General features: G+C 39.1%; 1 protein-coding gene across 6 annotated transcripts in view; it reads left to right on the top strand.

Moving 5' to 3' along the window:
* The window catches only part of PDGFD (platelet derived growth factor D), a 150,139-nt gene that overhangs the window by 114,970 nt on the left and 18,542 nt on the right, over positions 1–16,627 (top strand). For 4 of the 6 annotated variants that reach the window (XM_054056273.1, XM_054056274.1, XM_054056272.1 and 1 more), the window contains 2 exons: positions 1,439–1,498; positions 6,715–6,916. In XM_054056273.1, coding sequence (XP_053912248.1) covers positions 1,439–1,498; positions 6,715–6,916 — 262 coding nt within the window. The remainder of the gene's footprint in view (positions 1–1,438; positions 1,499–6,714; positions 6,917–16,627) is intronic. The other 2 variants (XM_054056275.1, XM_054056276.1) reach the window with 1 other exon arrangement.

Below are 16,627 nucleotides of genomic sequence, written 5' to 3'. Positions count from 1 at the left end.
AGTGTATTGGGATTCAGATGACCACATGTCAATATGTACAATTTTGACATCTGTATCTAAGCTAGAACCTCTCATGCTCCCTCAATAGACAACGGAGGGCGGGGGGGAAAGGATTTTTAAGATGCAATGTCATCCCAAATTAAGCTTCGAAAATATATAAGATATTATAAGATATTATACCCTAAAAATGCTAGTTTTAGTTGACCATAAATGGAAACAAGAGTGACTAGCTTAGGTGTTTGTTTTGTGATGTCCAAAGCTAGATGAGAGTAATCCTATCACTGTGCTCAAATTAATTATAAATGCCCAAGGGGGTTGTACGATGACACTTCCAACACGAATATGCTGTGGATATGTTCTGTCATTTAAAGGACATAGTGCCATTCACTGCTCTGCACAGATGATGCACTCATTGACTGAATTGGCTGATGTGGTGGCCAAGGCATTCTCCATGATATTTGAAAAGTCCTGGCAGTCAGGAGAAGTCCCTGGTGACTGGAAGAAGGGTAACATTGTCCCCATTTTTAAAAAGGGTAGAAAAGACGACCCTGAGAACTACTGACCTGTCAGCCTCACCTCTGTGCCTGGGAAGATCGTGGAACAGATCCTCCTAGAAGCTATGATAAAGTACATGGAAGATGGGGAGGTGATTAGAGGCAGCCAGCATGGCTTCACTGGGGCAAGTCCTGCCTGACTAACCTAGTCGCTTTCTATGGTGGGGTAATCACATTAGTGGGTGTGGGAAAATCAATGGATGCAATCTATCTGGTCTTCTATAAAGCCTTTGACACGGTCCCCCACAACATCATTCTCTCTAAATTGGAGATGTGGATTTGATGGGTGGACTGTTCAATGGATAAGGAATTGGCTGAATGGTCACATTCAGAGAGTAGTGATCAATTGCTCCATGTCCAGATGGAGATGCATGACAAATCCTGTTCAGCACAAGCACCAAAAGCAGTATAGTCATGTTGGACTACATTTCAAATAGACTGGATTACCTTGCCTTTCACCTTAGCTAAGCAGTACCAGGGTATTACTATGTCCACATTCTTTCCAGAACAGATCAGTTCTGGGAACAGCATTGATACTTTGGTTGTAAACATATAGAGGTGGTGTTTGATTTTTATGTTGGAAGATAAATGTAATGTTCTTGGCCAGAATAGGTCCTGCTATGCAAAGAAGCATATATCATAATAGAAATAATAATAATACCTATCCTTGCCCTAGCAAACTAGCAAGGAGCTAGTTTATAAACAATGAAAAGGGAGGAATGTGAAAAGAAGTGGCATTATTAAGGCTGCACGGCAAGCACTTCTTGCATTAAAGAGTTTTGAAAAATGTGATAGATGTTGAATACTGAGACATTTTTTAGGTTCTGCAGTTAATTTAGGGCATCGTGTTAAAGGTGATTTTTCCTGTGGGTTTTTCCCCTTAGGATGATTTCCAGCATGCAGCCTCAGAAACCAACTGGGAATCAGTCACAAGCTCTGTCTCAGTAAGTAATTTTTTACTATTTTGCCCATGAATGGAATGATAGGATGGCTTGAATCCAACTCCCTAAAATGGTACCTGCACAGAGGAACCAAGTATTCAGTTTTGGCAAAGAATGGAATAAGTGTTCGTCCCATTCATACTGTAGTCAACCAGTGTGTTTTTAAGGAGAAAAGATTCAGGATATGACATTAGCTACTGTAACCATGTGAGATAGCTATTGGGAAATGTTTTCTGCTTTCAAACTTGTCCTGCCGAGATGAAAATATAAGATATAAACTCCTTGCAATTTTCGATGGTAGAATGTCTTGACATAAATAGAAGACTGTGCTTAAAATAGGCTGGCAGAAAAATGGATCTAGCTTTCAATTGTCAGTGCTGAATTTTTTTTAAGTGTTTGTGATAAAATATTATATCTGAAATCTCCATATTCAGCAATGAAATGCAGCTTGGGGGGCAGGGGAAAGAAATAAAGAAGGAAAACAAGCAAGAAGGAAAACAAATAATCCAATATAAAATTGTATTTTTGTCCTCATTACATTAGAGTTGTGTCATTGGACAAAAATCTGTCCCCTATTTAATTTCCAAAGTAAACTTAAATGCTGGGGAATGGCAGTGTAGCATCAGAATTTGTAACACAAGCGGTCTGCTTCTGTGCACTCTGCTGGTTGGTCACCACCGTGTTACAGGTCCTGTAAACTCCTCTTAAAACACACGAAACAAGAATAAGTGCCCAAAGCAGACTTGAGACCAATGTTTGGAACATTCATAGAAGAGTGTTTAGTAATGGTACCTTTGTAACAGCAGCTGCCAGGAGTTGCCAGTGGGAAAGCAGTAAATAAAACATGGATAAATTCTGCTGATTAGTGTCCAAGCCAGGCAGCAAGTAGAGAGAAAATTTTGTGTTGCCCACATTAGAAGAGGTTAAGCCAATCTCACTCATGTTTACCTTTGGGTTTGCAAATGACTCTTGCCCTTCATGATGCGATGCATTGATAACCTTGAAGTAATTGTGCTGAAAGTTCTGAATAGCAATGTTAGCAGGTTTGAGATCTACTGGATGTGCCAAGGAAAAGATCTCTTTACTGTTTATACAAAAATATCTGCATAAAAAAATTCACCAATGATGTTTTACTTCTGTATTCTTTGAAGAAAATGGCCACTTTAATTGTTAACATTTTAATAACCCTGCATTTTCAGCGACTTAGTGACACTGTAGTGTTATACGGTTTCTTAACTTCTACTAATGTTAGCAGGTTTGAGATCTACTGGATGTGCCAAGGAGAAGACGCTAAAACATTGTTTTACTGAAAGACATAAACTCATTTTTCATTCTAATATGATCTTGGAAAAAAAATCTATATGCTAGAATATTTTGCACACAAATATAATAGGCTGATGTTTGAAAATGTAAGCTGAGGGCTCCCTCATCAGGTAATTATGAAAATGAGATCAAATATATGGTCAACACCATGTTGGTTAATGTCCTTAACAGCCTAAAGCACAGAATATGCCAAAAATAATCCACTATTCTTTTCATATTGAAAAAAAACATAAAGTTTATTTATCTTTCACATGTTTGTCTAAAAAGCTGTTGTTAATGTGTTACAGGTAGGGAAGTTCAGGGCAAATAATACATGTAACAACCTGATGCCCAACGTTACATGGAAACCTATGGCTAAACTAGAAGCATAATGCCAATTTCGTTGTTTTTTCTCATGCTTTCCCCCATCTAACAAAATGTACCTCCTTCCACTGGTCATGGATTGCACTTACTAGCCCTTTCTTATCCTCAGGGAAAATAAGGTAGAGACAACAGACTTTCAGTAATTTTTCCCAAGGGCATGACAAAAAAAAAAAAAAGTCTAAAGACATCTGACTTCTTCAGGAGAGAGTTTTGGGGATTCTGCTGTGGTCCTGAGGGGCAGAATGACAAACGTGGACCTGTCAGTTGCCAACAAGATGACATGCTGGTCTGCTGATACTCAGCATGACAAGATCAAAGTTTTGCCCTTCAAACCCACAGGCAAGCCAAAGATTCATTGTAGGATCTGGGTACATTACGATTCTCAAAATGAATTTGAGACTAAGCTAATTCTTTTCTTCCTTGTCTCAGGTCATATCACAGAATCATATTTTGGGTTAGAGTTTTTTTCTTTGAAAGTCGAACCCGATACTTCAGTCCTTTACCCAGCATGGCAAATCCAGGAAAAAAAAAAAAAAAAAGGAAACAAAATTCACTCATTATTAGGTTAGTTTCCATTATTTGTGAAGTACTGTTATGACCAACATGCAGTCGTGATGCACATTGAACTGCCTGTCAGCTTTACAGTACAGATAGAAAATAGAAAAGAATGGGGAACAGAAATAAAGGTAAAAACACTGACAAAAAAAAGATACCTTTGTGTAAAGGATATCTTGTGTAAAAATGTGTTCCAATGCTTTTAAGAAACGTAGAAGAGGTACATCATGTGGGAAATCTTTGCTCTTCGTTCTTTCTTGCGTTTCACTCATCTCCTTGCCCTCTCTTTGGATGCAATCTCAAGCTAGATTACGATGAGCACAAGCTCTTCTAAAGCCAGTGCCTTGTTCTTGGCACGACAAAAGAGAAGCATTTGGGTTGGCAGCTTTGAAGTTGCTTTTGGGCCTGTCACATGCTGTCGCTGCCAGTAGGTTATCTGAGCTGTTGAAATAATTCCTCTTGACTTGGCTGTGACTGTGAAAAAGTTAAGCTTTCTTCTGTGTGTGAACGAGGTTGCACAAATCTCTTGAGTAGGAGCTTTTACATGAGAAGAAAATGGGGAATCTCTGCTGCCTGTATGAGTTTGAAATGCCCTGTGAATTCACAGCCTGATTTGCATTTCTGTAACGAAACAAACAGTGGATCACATGCGAAAAGCTCTTCCATCATCTAAGCCACACGCTTATGGAATCACAGAATCATAGAATAGTTTGGGTTGGAAGGGACCTTAAAGCCCATCTAGTTCTAACCACCCTGCCATGGGAAGGGACACGTCCCACTGGATCAGGCTGCCCAAGGCCGCATCCAACCTGACCTTGAACACGTCCAGGGATGGAGCAGCCACAACTTCCCTGGACAATCTGTTCCAGTGCCTCACCACTCTCATCGTGAAGAAATTCCTCCTTATGTCTAGTCTAAATTTGCCCCTCTCCAGTTTATATCCATTTTCCATAGCCCTATCACCACATTCCTTCCCTCCCCCTGATTTTTTTCTACTGTTGCTGTTCCTTCAGCATCCTTGTACCATCTCTCTCGCTTTTGAAAGGTAGCTGAGGACTGATATTTGCCTGTCGAACTGCAATCCCAGTCAAACTGTGAGCTCCACTGACCTCTCCTCAGTAAGCAAGTAGCATTTGGGTGCATTTTTCTTTTGTAACCTCAAAGACTGCGTTAGCACATTGCATGATGCCCACCCACAGCACAGGCTCTCCTGCAGCATTGTTTTAGATAACAACACTGCTCCTTTTGCTGGTGTGAGCTTTTAATCTTCCGGGGCTCCCGTCTCTTTGACGATCTCTATTCCAAGCCACTTAGAAGTCAGGAGAGATGCTTTGAGGTATGCCTTCCATTTTAGTGGGTCATGAATTTTTACAACCATCTCCACTGTGTCTGATTTAGTACTGCATTGTAGAGGCATTGCAGTCACAAGTGGGCCCTCTGAAACTTCTTGTGCTGTTGGTGATGAGCAGTAAAGCACAGCTATGCTTTATTGACCACACTATTGTAATGTATTCTGTTTATTCTCTTTCTTGGTTTTAATAATTTGGACTGCCTACACTTTCATCAAACTTATGCAGTGAAAAATACCAAGGATTGTTATATTTATGAAATAACTTACCATGAGTGACAAATGTTTTATTTTAAGACATTAAACTGTTTTAGTAAGCACTGGAGGACAGAAAGCTGCAAACAAGTGAGTAACTTAACTCAAGTGAGTTGACCTTTCCACTTGACTGAGTGTAAGTAATCACAAAGATTAATAGTTTAACAGATGCATTTATTTGAGAGATGAGGCAAAAAAAATTAATTTTGGAGCCATTAATTTTAAATGGCATAGTTCTGCTATTTTACTTTAGAGCTAGGTTTTCATGACAGAAGAGGGTGTCTAGGGTTTCCCCTGCAATGTTTGAACCTACAAGGTGAAAATCCAAACAAGTCTGGTGTTATATTATGCTTCTTGTTGGGCAAAACCAAGTATTTTGATTGTGGTCCTTCAGAGAGTAGCAGATCTGCATTACTAGTTTTTCTTACATGTATTTTACACATACTATGAGGCTTTGTGCTTGGACAAGGGAAAAGTGATGTCAGGGTAGTAAATATCATGATTCTAAATGACAATTATTAAAAATGCTTAAAGTCATCCCCAGTAAAAATGAAATTGCTGCAATCTTGCTGTCAAAATCAAGATGTGCCGTTAAGTTCAGTGGGAACTAAATACGCTCAGGGAATGGTACATAGCTCTTTCTGGTGGGAAATAATTTTCCATTTGGTACTATGACATAATTATGAAGATATCACTATGCTGGAAATCCAAATATTCATTGCTACAGTGCTGCTATAACACGTTTTGTCTCATTTGTTTAGTAACTTGTATTTTTGGTAAAAAGGGTGGGAATATTGGCATTCATTAGTGTTTCATAATACATTTAATTCTTGGGAATGAAAGGCCATCTTTTCAAATCTTTAACCAAGCCAGATTTGATGTACAAATTGACCAAGGAAAGAAAGGCAATCTAGTTGATTTTTTTTTTTGTCTTTCTCTGCTATGTTTTTTAACTGCCTGTTATGGATTTATCAGCCAAGCTGGAGGGTCTGTGAAAGCACCATGCCAGCAATACAAGGCTCTGTGGTCATAGCCATCATGGTGGTTTCAAATGACATTTCTATTACATCTTTGTATATATGCAAACTGTCATTGCCTTTGAGGACTGGGTGTGTATGTTGACAGTCCAGCAGCAGGAGTACTTCCACTCCCTGCATCTCCTCTGGGATTTGCTTGAGAGTTCCTTGGTGTCTCTTCTCCTTGCAAAAAAAACGCAGGCATAACAAAGCCTGGCCCAGCTAAGGACTTCAAAAGATGGCCCAAAGTAACTGTTTCAGTCATTAATGAGACAAGTTTCTCAGTAACTGTTGTCAATTGCTTTGAGTGGTGCTGTAATTTATTCCGTACCATACACTGAGATGTATGTCACTCTTAGGGGGTATCCTATCCCTCTCCATCAGTGACCGACCCTACGCTCACGGCGGAAGCACTGGATCAGACCATTGCTGCATTTGACACAGTGGAGGATCTGCTCAAACACTTCAATCCAGACTCCTGGCAAGAAGATCTCGAGAATTTATACACAGACAGTGGCCACCATTATCGAGGCAGAAGCTACCATGACAGGAAGTCCAAAGGTAGGAAAACACACTAGATACATACTTTGGAGATATCAAGACAAGGATATTCCTTCTTTCCTCATAGAAATGTCCATTGGTCAGGTATTAGATTCTGGTGCTCATGTTCCTTTCGTAGTCACAGAGTATTGTACTTCCTATTGAAAACAGAGATAAGTAATTTAATCCTTAAACATTTTCTGACAGAATAGGATCTCACCTGAGAAATCAGACTGAAAACTGCCCATTGTTATGATGAATTCACAAATAAAAGCATAGACCCATGTGTAAAGGACAGGTGGTTCTCAGCTTCACCCTCTTAAGCATTGCTATGTGTGTAAGGCATGGGGCTCCTAATTACCTACACTATCATCTTCCTTTAAATACTCTGCTTAAGGATTATTCTCTGTTGAGTGTGGAATAATCACTTTTATCACAATGTGCTTAGGGAAGCAGCTGGTGCAGACACCTGTATGTGCAGCTGGTTTTTTAGGACTGAAAATCTCACTGTTTTTCATTACATTGGCAGGGAACATTATTGTGGTTTAACATCTTTGTCTGTAATTGAGTAAAGCACACATTTCTGGGTTATGTTCCTTGCTTCCTTCTGTTAGTTCAAATCATCCACCAAATGGTATCTACCAAAAGGGCTTTAAGCTAACAGCACAAACCCATAACAATAAAGAAACACTGTTTAGAAGAGACAGTCATGCTTTGGGGTAACCTTGCACCAAAGGGCTTGATGAAATTGCCCTTTATGTTCAAGTACAGATCTAGAAGCTCTGTTAGGGTTCTTCAAGACAACAATTGCTGTAGTTTTCATAGAAAATCTGGAGTGAATTATTTTTCTTTTAGTTCTCTTCTTAAAATTGTCTTCTATTTCCAAGTTATGTATTTGTATACATTCTCCTTTATAACTTTAAAGTTATAATACTCAAGTCACAGTACTGGTTCTGTGGAATCTACCATTTATTTGTGTCTCAAATCCCATCCCCCCTTATGTTAAGTGTGTGCTAAGAAGGGAGAGAGGATTTTAATTCTTTGTTTGTAATTGCTTGCTATCAAATTATGAGGCTTTGATCTTAAAAGGGATATAAAAGCTGCATCTGTATTAGGGAAAATAGCCTTGAGGAATGTTCCCAGGCCCTGAAATCCAATCATGATAATGCCAAAATATTACCCTGGTATCTGCTTAGTTTTGACCCAGACCAAGTGTCATTCTTGGAGATTATTGCTGTGCATGAACTAGAAGATGGAAGAGACCAACTGCCGTTCCCAGTGGGTAGTTTACATGCGGCCACTTTGTCTGGGGAAGTAAGAGCCTGGTGACTGGGATGTGGACTGTCCATGCCTGTTAACCTTTGTGCAGGAGAATGACCTCAGGCATATACAATGTGTTATTAGATATGCAATCATCTTGACCTACAATTTCCAAGACGCATTGGCTGTCACTAGCTTGGAGCTCAGCACTTCAAAGGAATCTGCGATAAAGTCCTGAGCACCCATGTGGTGAAAACTGAACCCCTTTAATTTGTTCCATTTGGGCATGTCAGCAATTTCAGGCAATCACAACAGCACGTGTTTCATGAAAAATGTCACCTAACTGCCACTGCATCACTTCTGAGATCAGTTTGATCTCATTTAGGGGTCTATGAAACATGAGCCGTGTGTCTCCTATCCACAGGCTGGATTTGGCACTGATAGATTTCTATACAAAAAGAAATAAAGATTCTGTTTTGATTTTAATAGAAGCTGATTAGAAACGTGGATCCTATAGTGGTTCACTCTCCAGGCTTCATTTGATCTCAGCTGGGCTTTGGCCTAGAAGCCCATATGTTTAATTCACCACATATATATAAAATAGCATTTTTTTCTTTATTGATGCTAATCATGTAGGCTACAGGTATCAATCTGATCCACTAGTGCTCATAAAAATCAGATGCATAAAGGTTTCTCTATTTAGTATATATGTAATTCAGCTTTTTGTGTAACAAAACACTGTAAAAGACATAAAGAGTTTCCCAGTTATTAATTTAACACTTGATTTATTTTAATAGGATTTTTTTAGTTACAGGAAGAAACAACAAAACTTTATAACAGTTTTTCTTTTGTCTTCAAACTGAAGGCCAAATTCCCTGTCTGTTAGAAGTACCCCACTACAATAAAATCCTTAAAAAATTCAGTTAAGAATTTTAATTTAGTCATAAACTATTGTAAAGATGAAAGGCTTGCACTTGGGTGATATCAGGAAGAGGGAATAGCTTTAACAAATCCTTAAATAGGAAAACCTTTATGAGTTTTAAACATAGACACTGAGAATCTCTGAGGAATGTTTATAGGCACTGGGATAACCTTGCAGAAAAGAGAGCTATAGATTATATCATCACTTATTTCAGATATCTGTTTCTACTTCCAGCTTGGGTCTTATTCTTTATCCTTTGTTAGAATGTCCCCAAGGCAGATAAGAACAATTTGATGTAATCTCTGCCTATCTTTCACAACATTTTCAGAACATGTCATATAAATGGTATAAATGAATCACTAATGATTTTGCTCCCATCCAACTCTCTGCCCATTCGAAATTGTGCCACAAAATTGAGCTTAGAAGGTGGTGTTGCTGAATACCAATTCTGATAACGATATATGAGAAATTACATTAAAATGGTGTGTTTTTTGAATTTCGCAATCAATGCTCAAGGTCAAGGAAATAAGAATTGCAGTATTTCAGCATAGAAGAAACTCACAAAATCACAGGATGGATGAAGTGGGAAGTGCGTCAGGAGAATGAAGTGGGAAGTCCAACCCACCTGCTCAAGACAGGGTCACCACCAGCAGGTTGCCTGGGATATACAATCATAGAATCATAGAATAGTTTGGGTTGAAAGGGACCTTAAAGATCATCCGGTTCCAACCCCCATGTGCTGGGCAGGGACACCTCCCACTGGATCAAGCTCCCCTGGTATGTCCGGTCAAATTTTGAATATAACCTCTTAGGGCAACCTGCATCTGACCACCTTCACAGAACCAAAGAGAAAGTGTTTTTTTAAAACATTGAAATAAGTTTTCCTGTGTTACAGTTTGTGTCCAATACCTCTTGTCCTTTCAAAGACTCTGGTTCCACCTCCTTTACTCCCTTCCGTCATGTATTTATACACAGTTATAAGATTGATCCTTCCCTGGATACCTTCTTCAAGAACCTTAAAGATGAAGAGCATGTGGATTAAATCTGTATGTGTGGTAACTTTAGTCTATCTGTAAAATTTGATCTCACACCTCTACAAAGCTGATGCAAACCTATTGAGTTAAATGCATTTCTTTTTATTTACACTGTTGAAAGTGAGATGTCAGTATCAGACCAAATAAATTTTTAAATTTAATTCTACATGTGTTCAGTGAAGTCTGCTGTTAGTCACTCCAGTAGGAGTCAACTACAGCACTGCAGTGAAACCCAGACTGAAAGAAAAGGGCAGAAAAGAAAGGGGAAGAATAGCATTTTCAAAATTCTTAAATGAGAGGCCTTGTATGAGCAATAAATTACAGTGTGCGTCTCCCACATGAAAATATGACAAGTAGTGTTTCAAGTAAGTATAATCATAAAAGTTTGTTAGTCATTGATGCATTTTAGAAACTCTGAAAATATGAATATTCAGCCTTAAGGTCATCCTAGACTCTTAAGAAGAAAGCAGGTCATACCAAATAAAGCGTATCCATTAAAATAATTCGTTTTGCAGTGCTGTAATATGTTGTAGCTGACCTCAATGTCATAGTAATTTGGCTCTTACAAATGTAAAACATCTCTAAAAGGATATCACAGGCTATTGTGTTATTTAATACTGTTCTTAGCAAGAACACAAGTTGATATAAAAAAAGAAAACAGTCATGCTCTATGGTTATTTTGAACTTCTAGACAAATAGTTTTCTGTTCTTTTAGAGAGTCATAAGGAGCATTCAGGCATGTTTGAAGGAAACATCTTCATCCTACAGTGTGATTTTTGAAAGCATCAATCTGCTTGATAATACTAGAAGAGCTTGTCTGACATACTGTTGTAAACAGTTCCAGCCATCAATTAAGCTTTATTTAACTTTTTCCACATGCTTGTTTGCATTCATCTGTTGTTGTTTACTCTGAAGTTCTGCAACCCATAGAAAAAGGCTTTGTAATTTAAAAAAAGACCTCTGCCTATGAAACAACTTGTGTACAAATGAAGAAAGGTGAAAGAAGAAATTCACCATTTCTCATCACAGGAGTAGATCCAAATGTCATGGGGATAGTACATAGAGAAAGGGACAATAGAATCGCTAAGTTGGAAAAGACCTTTGAGATCATCAGCTCCAACCGTACCCATCTAATACTAAATCATATCCCTATGCACTTAATTTACCAGCCTTTAAATACCTCCAGGAATGGGGACTCAACCACCTCCCTGGGCAGCCTCCTCCAGTGGCTGAGAACCCTTTCGGTGAAGAAATTTTTCCTAATGTTCTATGTAAACTTCCCCTGATGCAGCTTAATGCCATTCCCTCTTGTCCTATCACCTAACATCTTTAAATAGCAATGATTTCGGGGTTTGGTTTTTGTTTTTGTTTTTCACAAAGAAATCGAGGAAGCAGGAACACATGTAGATAGATGCAGATGCATTCTGGTAATTAACAAGACTACACATGCCTCTGAGCTCATGTTCTTTCTTTTTTGGAAACAGTGTGCAAGAAGCCTTTGGCTATAGGAAGAAATTAATCAGGTGGGACATTCTTGCAATAACATCTGTCTACAATGACAGCTTTACAAGTTAAATAAATAAACACTTGCTGGCATAGCCACAATGCTCTCTAGAAGGGGAGTAGCAAGATAAGATCACAAATCTTTGTGGAATGTTCTGCTGTCCATTGCCGAATAGGTTCCCAAGATCAGGCGAGTTTCACCATGTCCTTAACAATAGCTTTTAATTGTCACTACTTACAATGGTCTAGCAGTAAGTTAAAATTTTGACTCAGGAATGTCATTTCTCAGGAGTTTGTGGCCAATAAATACTGCAAATGTCCATGTAGTCTTCCCTTGAAAGGTTCTGGGATGGCTGCCAGCAAGTTTCAGTGCATCAGACAGGGAGCGCAGGCATCACAAACACTGAATGCCGGCTCATTCACAGCAAATGTGAATATTCCAAGTAGACAGAATACCTCTTCAAATAGCTTCTAACTTAAGGTATTCCTTGTGCTTAAAAACCAGGCTATTTCTTCCACTCTTCTTCATTTGGGAATGAAGTTGTCTGTTGCAGGCAAACTACACATGCATTCATTTCACAATCTAATTCAGATCTACATCCATACTCTTCCCTGTTTGTGCAAATGAGTTTTTCCCTCATACTTTATGTGGCATTATTCTCAGTCACTGCAGTGAAAGCTTAGCTTATTAAATACTTTTTTAAAATGCTAGTGAAGCTTTTAGCATATTAATTATCACCAGAATAAGCTGTTCAATTCAATTGATTTCAATGAAGCCATGTCCATTTATGACACTGATAGTTTGGCGTGCTTTTGCTATTTAACCTATACTGCAGTTGATAATTGGTTTGCCCATCTATGATAGGCCTATCTATTTTGAACCTTGTTTCATGCAGCCAGTTGTAATCCCACTGAAATTCTGATCACTCATTCCACTAAAATAATAGTTGCTGTATTGAAGGGGCTTGTCTTGGTATTATGATTCTGTAGTAAATTCAAACTGCAACATCTTCTTTCCAGGTCCCATGAGAAAGACTTGGAAAGCTCCCAAAGTTTTCAGGTATATTTAACAAAGTGCTTTTTTTGTACCACTAAGATTGTGCTATGGAACAGTGAAAGCCATCAGCCTTATGTGTTGAAGACTAAAAGCTCCAGGGCTTGGTCAACACTTGGTATGGAGAAGAATAATTTCATCAGTATCAGTGCACTTATGTGATTTAACCAGTGGAAGATGTGACTGTTTATCAAACATACGGGACTGCACTTCCCAACTCAAGTTCAGCCGCTTCATATCTTCAGTCAGCTGCAGCACTGCTCTGAATGTCTTTGTTTTTACAGTACCTCTGCTCCACCTGACACAGCTCTGGTGCACACCTTTTTGTAGAGGAGCATGAATGCTGGGGAGAAAGCATTCAATACATTCTTATGTCTCTGAGAAATTCCATGCCCTTTAGGAGGAATTTTTTAAAGCCAAGAGTCAAAATTAAAACAACAGCAAAATAACCTTTGTTATAAACTGTAAGCCACACATGGAAAAGAGGAGAGTCAACCTAGAACTGGGCTCTGTGTCCACACTTGACACAGAATACTTCAATCACACTGCAATTCCATCTGTTGCTGATGCACAGAATATGAAATGGGGCAAGCTAACACATGCAGGCTCTTTTGTGAGTATATCTCCTTAGATAACAGGAAGAGCACAAGAGTTAGAAGTTTTAGAAGAATTAGCACTGGTTTGCATGCCTTTGGCAGGAGGCCCAAGGAGATGAAGATTGTCTTTGACATGCAGGGGAGGATGACCAGTGGCTGGGAAGTCTCTGCACCCATTCTCTGTACAAAGTGGGCAAGTCCCTATAGTAAAAATTAGGTATTTTAACATCTTTGAGGATCAAAGACTTCTGGTCTGTCTACATACAGATGGTTTCTAACATGACTTGTTCTCAGCTTAGTCTGGTGCTGAGTGGCATGCTAAAATCTGATTCTACACATCCACATTGCCTTCATAACAGCCCAAATTCAGACTTTTAAACCTTATCTGTCCATATGGATAGTGATGTCAATACCTTTTGAGGAAGGACGGCAGATATACAGGCCTTGTTGCAGTTTAGTATCAATCACAGAACAACAGAACAATTTTAGTTACAAGGGAACTTTCTGGATCATCTCACCCAAATCTGTTCTCACTGCAGGACCAATCTCGATGTTATTCCCTGTAAGGCAAACATATGGATTTGGAATAGATATAGGGTTAAAAGAAACCCTAAAATAATGCTTTTCTTTTTAAAAGTAATCAGTGACCAGCAGCACAGGTTTTCTCTCCAATCATTGAAGCTATCCCTTCTGTATAAAACATGGTATTAGCTGCAGTCCCTGATTTCAGTTCTTACATCTGATTAAGATCAATGTTTCAAGGTAAGGATATGTCATAGTGCTATGTGAAATGAGAATGAATTTAAGTGTAGAATTTAAGAGAGAGGAAGGGTGAAACACTATCTTCCACATATCAAGGTTGCTGCTCCATTGCATCTTTTTAGATCTGCCTTGTCTTTAAATTGAATTTCTGGTGCAGACCTTCTGTAATAATACTTTGAAGTTATTTGCATCCAGTCTGCAGAACCTTTTCGTTCTAGTTTTAAATTAAGGACTCCAGTGGTTTAAGTCCTTGATAAGTAAAGCAACAGGATTTCACACCAATCACACCAAGGCTCAGTTACATTTCAGTTACAGCAGTGAAGTGATGCATGAAACTGATTGTACTGTAAAATCTCATTGTTAGATGGATGAGGAAATGGACTGACTCTACATGGTAAAACAATCCCAAAACAAGGAAAAATGCATATTGAAGCTTTCAGCAGATAGAGCTGTTCAGAGCAAAATGTATTCTTTCCTTAGGGGTCTACAAACCATAGTATAAAGCTAGTTAGGCAAGAGTAACTGTTCTTGGGTTTCAGTGTGATGCTACCGGAGTACAGTATATGCTGTTGACATGCTCACATTGCACTCTGGCTGTATCTCACCGAGCACTGCATTTCTGTAGAGCAGAGTGAAAAAGAGCACAGGTTTTTACCTCCAGATGGATTTTTACAGAGGATGACTTGTGTATCTATTAAACCCTTTCTTCAGTCTTTCCTTCTCTGTTTAAAGTTATTCATTTTCTTGATTTCATCATCACTAAAATAAGACATTTCTGCTATTGTGTTTGTCTCTTTCAGGCTGGGCTCTGATACCTGAGATAAGGCAAAGGGCAGAGAATTCACATCTTAACTGATGACTCTGAGGTTTAGGGTCCTTGAAACTGCTAAGAAATCAGGATCAGAATGTTTGAAGAAAGAACTCGTTTTCCATTGGAAAATTTCCCATAGGTTTTTCAAATGTAGTTCATTACTATGGCCATAAGCTGGAGAGGAACAGATTTAGACTAGACAGAAGGAGGAATTTCTTCACTATGACAGCGGTGAGGCAATGGAACAGGTTGCCCAGGGCAGTTTTGGCTGCCCCATCCCTGGAGGTGTTCAAGGACAAGTTGGATGGGGCCTTGGGCAGCCCGATCTAGTTGGAGGTATCCCTGAGGGCTCGGAAATAAATGATCTTTGAGGTCCCTTCTAACCTAAACCATTCTATGATTCTATGATCACAGAAGAATACACTAAATAAAATGTATTTTGCTACTAGTTGATTACAGAATTCCTGAAGAATGCATGCAGAGACAGTTTTGAGCCCTCATTGAAAACAACTGATTCCTTCATACATTCCTCATACAGCATAGAGAAAAAAATTATCTAGTTGTCCCCTCCTATGCTTCGAGGAAGTCAACTGCTTTCCACAGTACTGACTCAGCTATGGCCTAAGAGACTCTGCAAAGGCTTCTGAGAGTCATCAAAACTAGGCTTTTGAAGGCTAGTGAACAAAGCCTTCCCTCCAGTAAAAGCCCTTTGCCATGTCAATCCTTGCCATTTAAATTGAACAGCTTAATTTTTGTAACACAGTGATGGATATAATATGCTCTCTGCGGGAAAGCCCCCCGCCTCCTCTGGTCCTTTAAATGCTTGTGCTTTCCCTTGCTGCCAGTCTCGTTAGAAAGACTCATTTCTATGTTGATAACACAGCAGTGATAATAGGTATCAGCTCAACGCAGGAAACCTGAGGGGGAATTTCATCTGTGATAGAGCAAAAGTTGTTCAGTCCCCACAGACGTCTTCTTCTGGATACAGAGGTCGGTTCATGTGACCTGGGTCTGGGCCCTCTTTGATAACCTTTTTGTTACTGAAAGTCTTTTTTCCTGCATTACATCAGCTGCATTAGGGCTGAATTATGCCTTTAAGTATTTTATTTGAATTGTGTCCAAGAGATGCACCACCAGCAAATGCCATTTTAGTCCACGGCCAGCCAATAGAAGGGGCTCATATCAGTGTCCATTCCCATGGATTGCTGCAGTGCCAGAGTATGGATGTTCCAGGCTTTCCTCTCAAAAAGTCTCATTTATCATGAAGGCAAAATATTTTCTGCCCTCTTCTTCTTCTGGTTAATTTCTCCTTTACATCAATTAGCTGAAATGAATGGTGGCCAGATAACTCTTTGGGTTGTTGGTAAGCAAAGCTGAGGGCAAAGGTCTTGATGAGGAGCGGGAAACACTTCCATGAAAGAAAGATTATCCTGAGAGCCTTCAGTGAGAAGGGGTGGCTTTGGAGAATGACAGCAGAGAAGAAAATATCATCTGTTAAAAGAAAGGAATCAATATTCTCTGGACTTCTAAGACCTGACTGTGGACACTTGGAGTATATTTTTCTCCCAGTGCATGAGTATACTAGCAACCCATTGATTTTATGCTTATATCAGAAGGATGATGTATACCTCTTTTGGAGAGATTGTAGCTCTTGGGAGAGAACCATTGAGATTTCTTGGTGAGATGTATCACAACTGCTATAAAATCGTAATTTGTCTGCTAAATTCCCATTAACTGAGATGCCTTGCCAGAAAAGTGAAGTTGCTATGATTTTCTGTAATAGCACTAGT

Source organism: Cuculus canorus, chromosome 1 (assembly GCF_017976375.1).
Source record: "Cuculus canorus isolate bCucCan1 chromosome 1, bCucCan1.pri, whole genome shotgun sequence".
NCBI lineage: Eukaryota > Metazoa > Chordata > Aves > Cuculiformes > Cuculidae > Cuculus > Cuculus canorus.
This window is presented reverse-complemented; position numbering and strand designations above follow the sequence as displayed.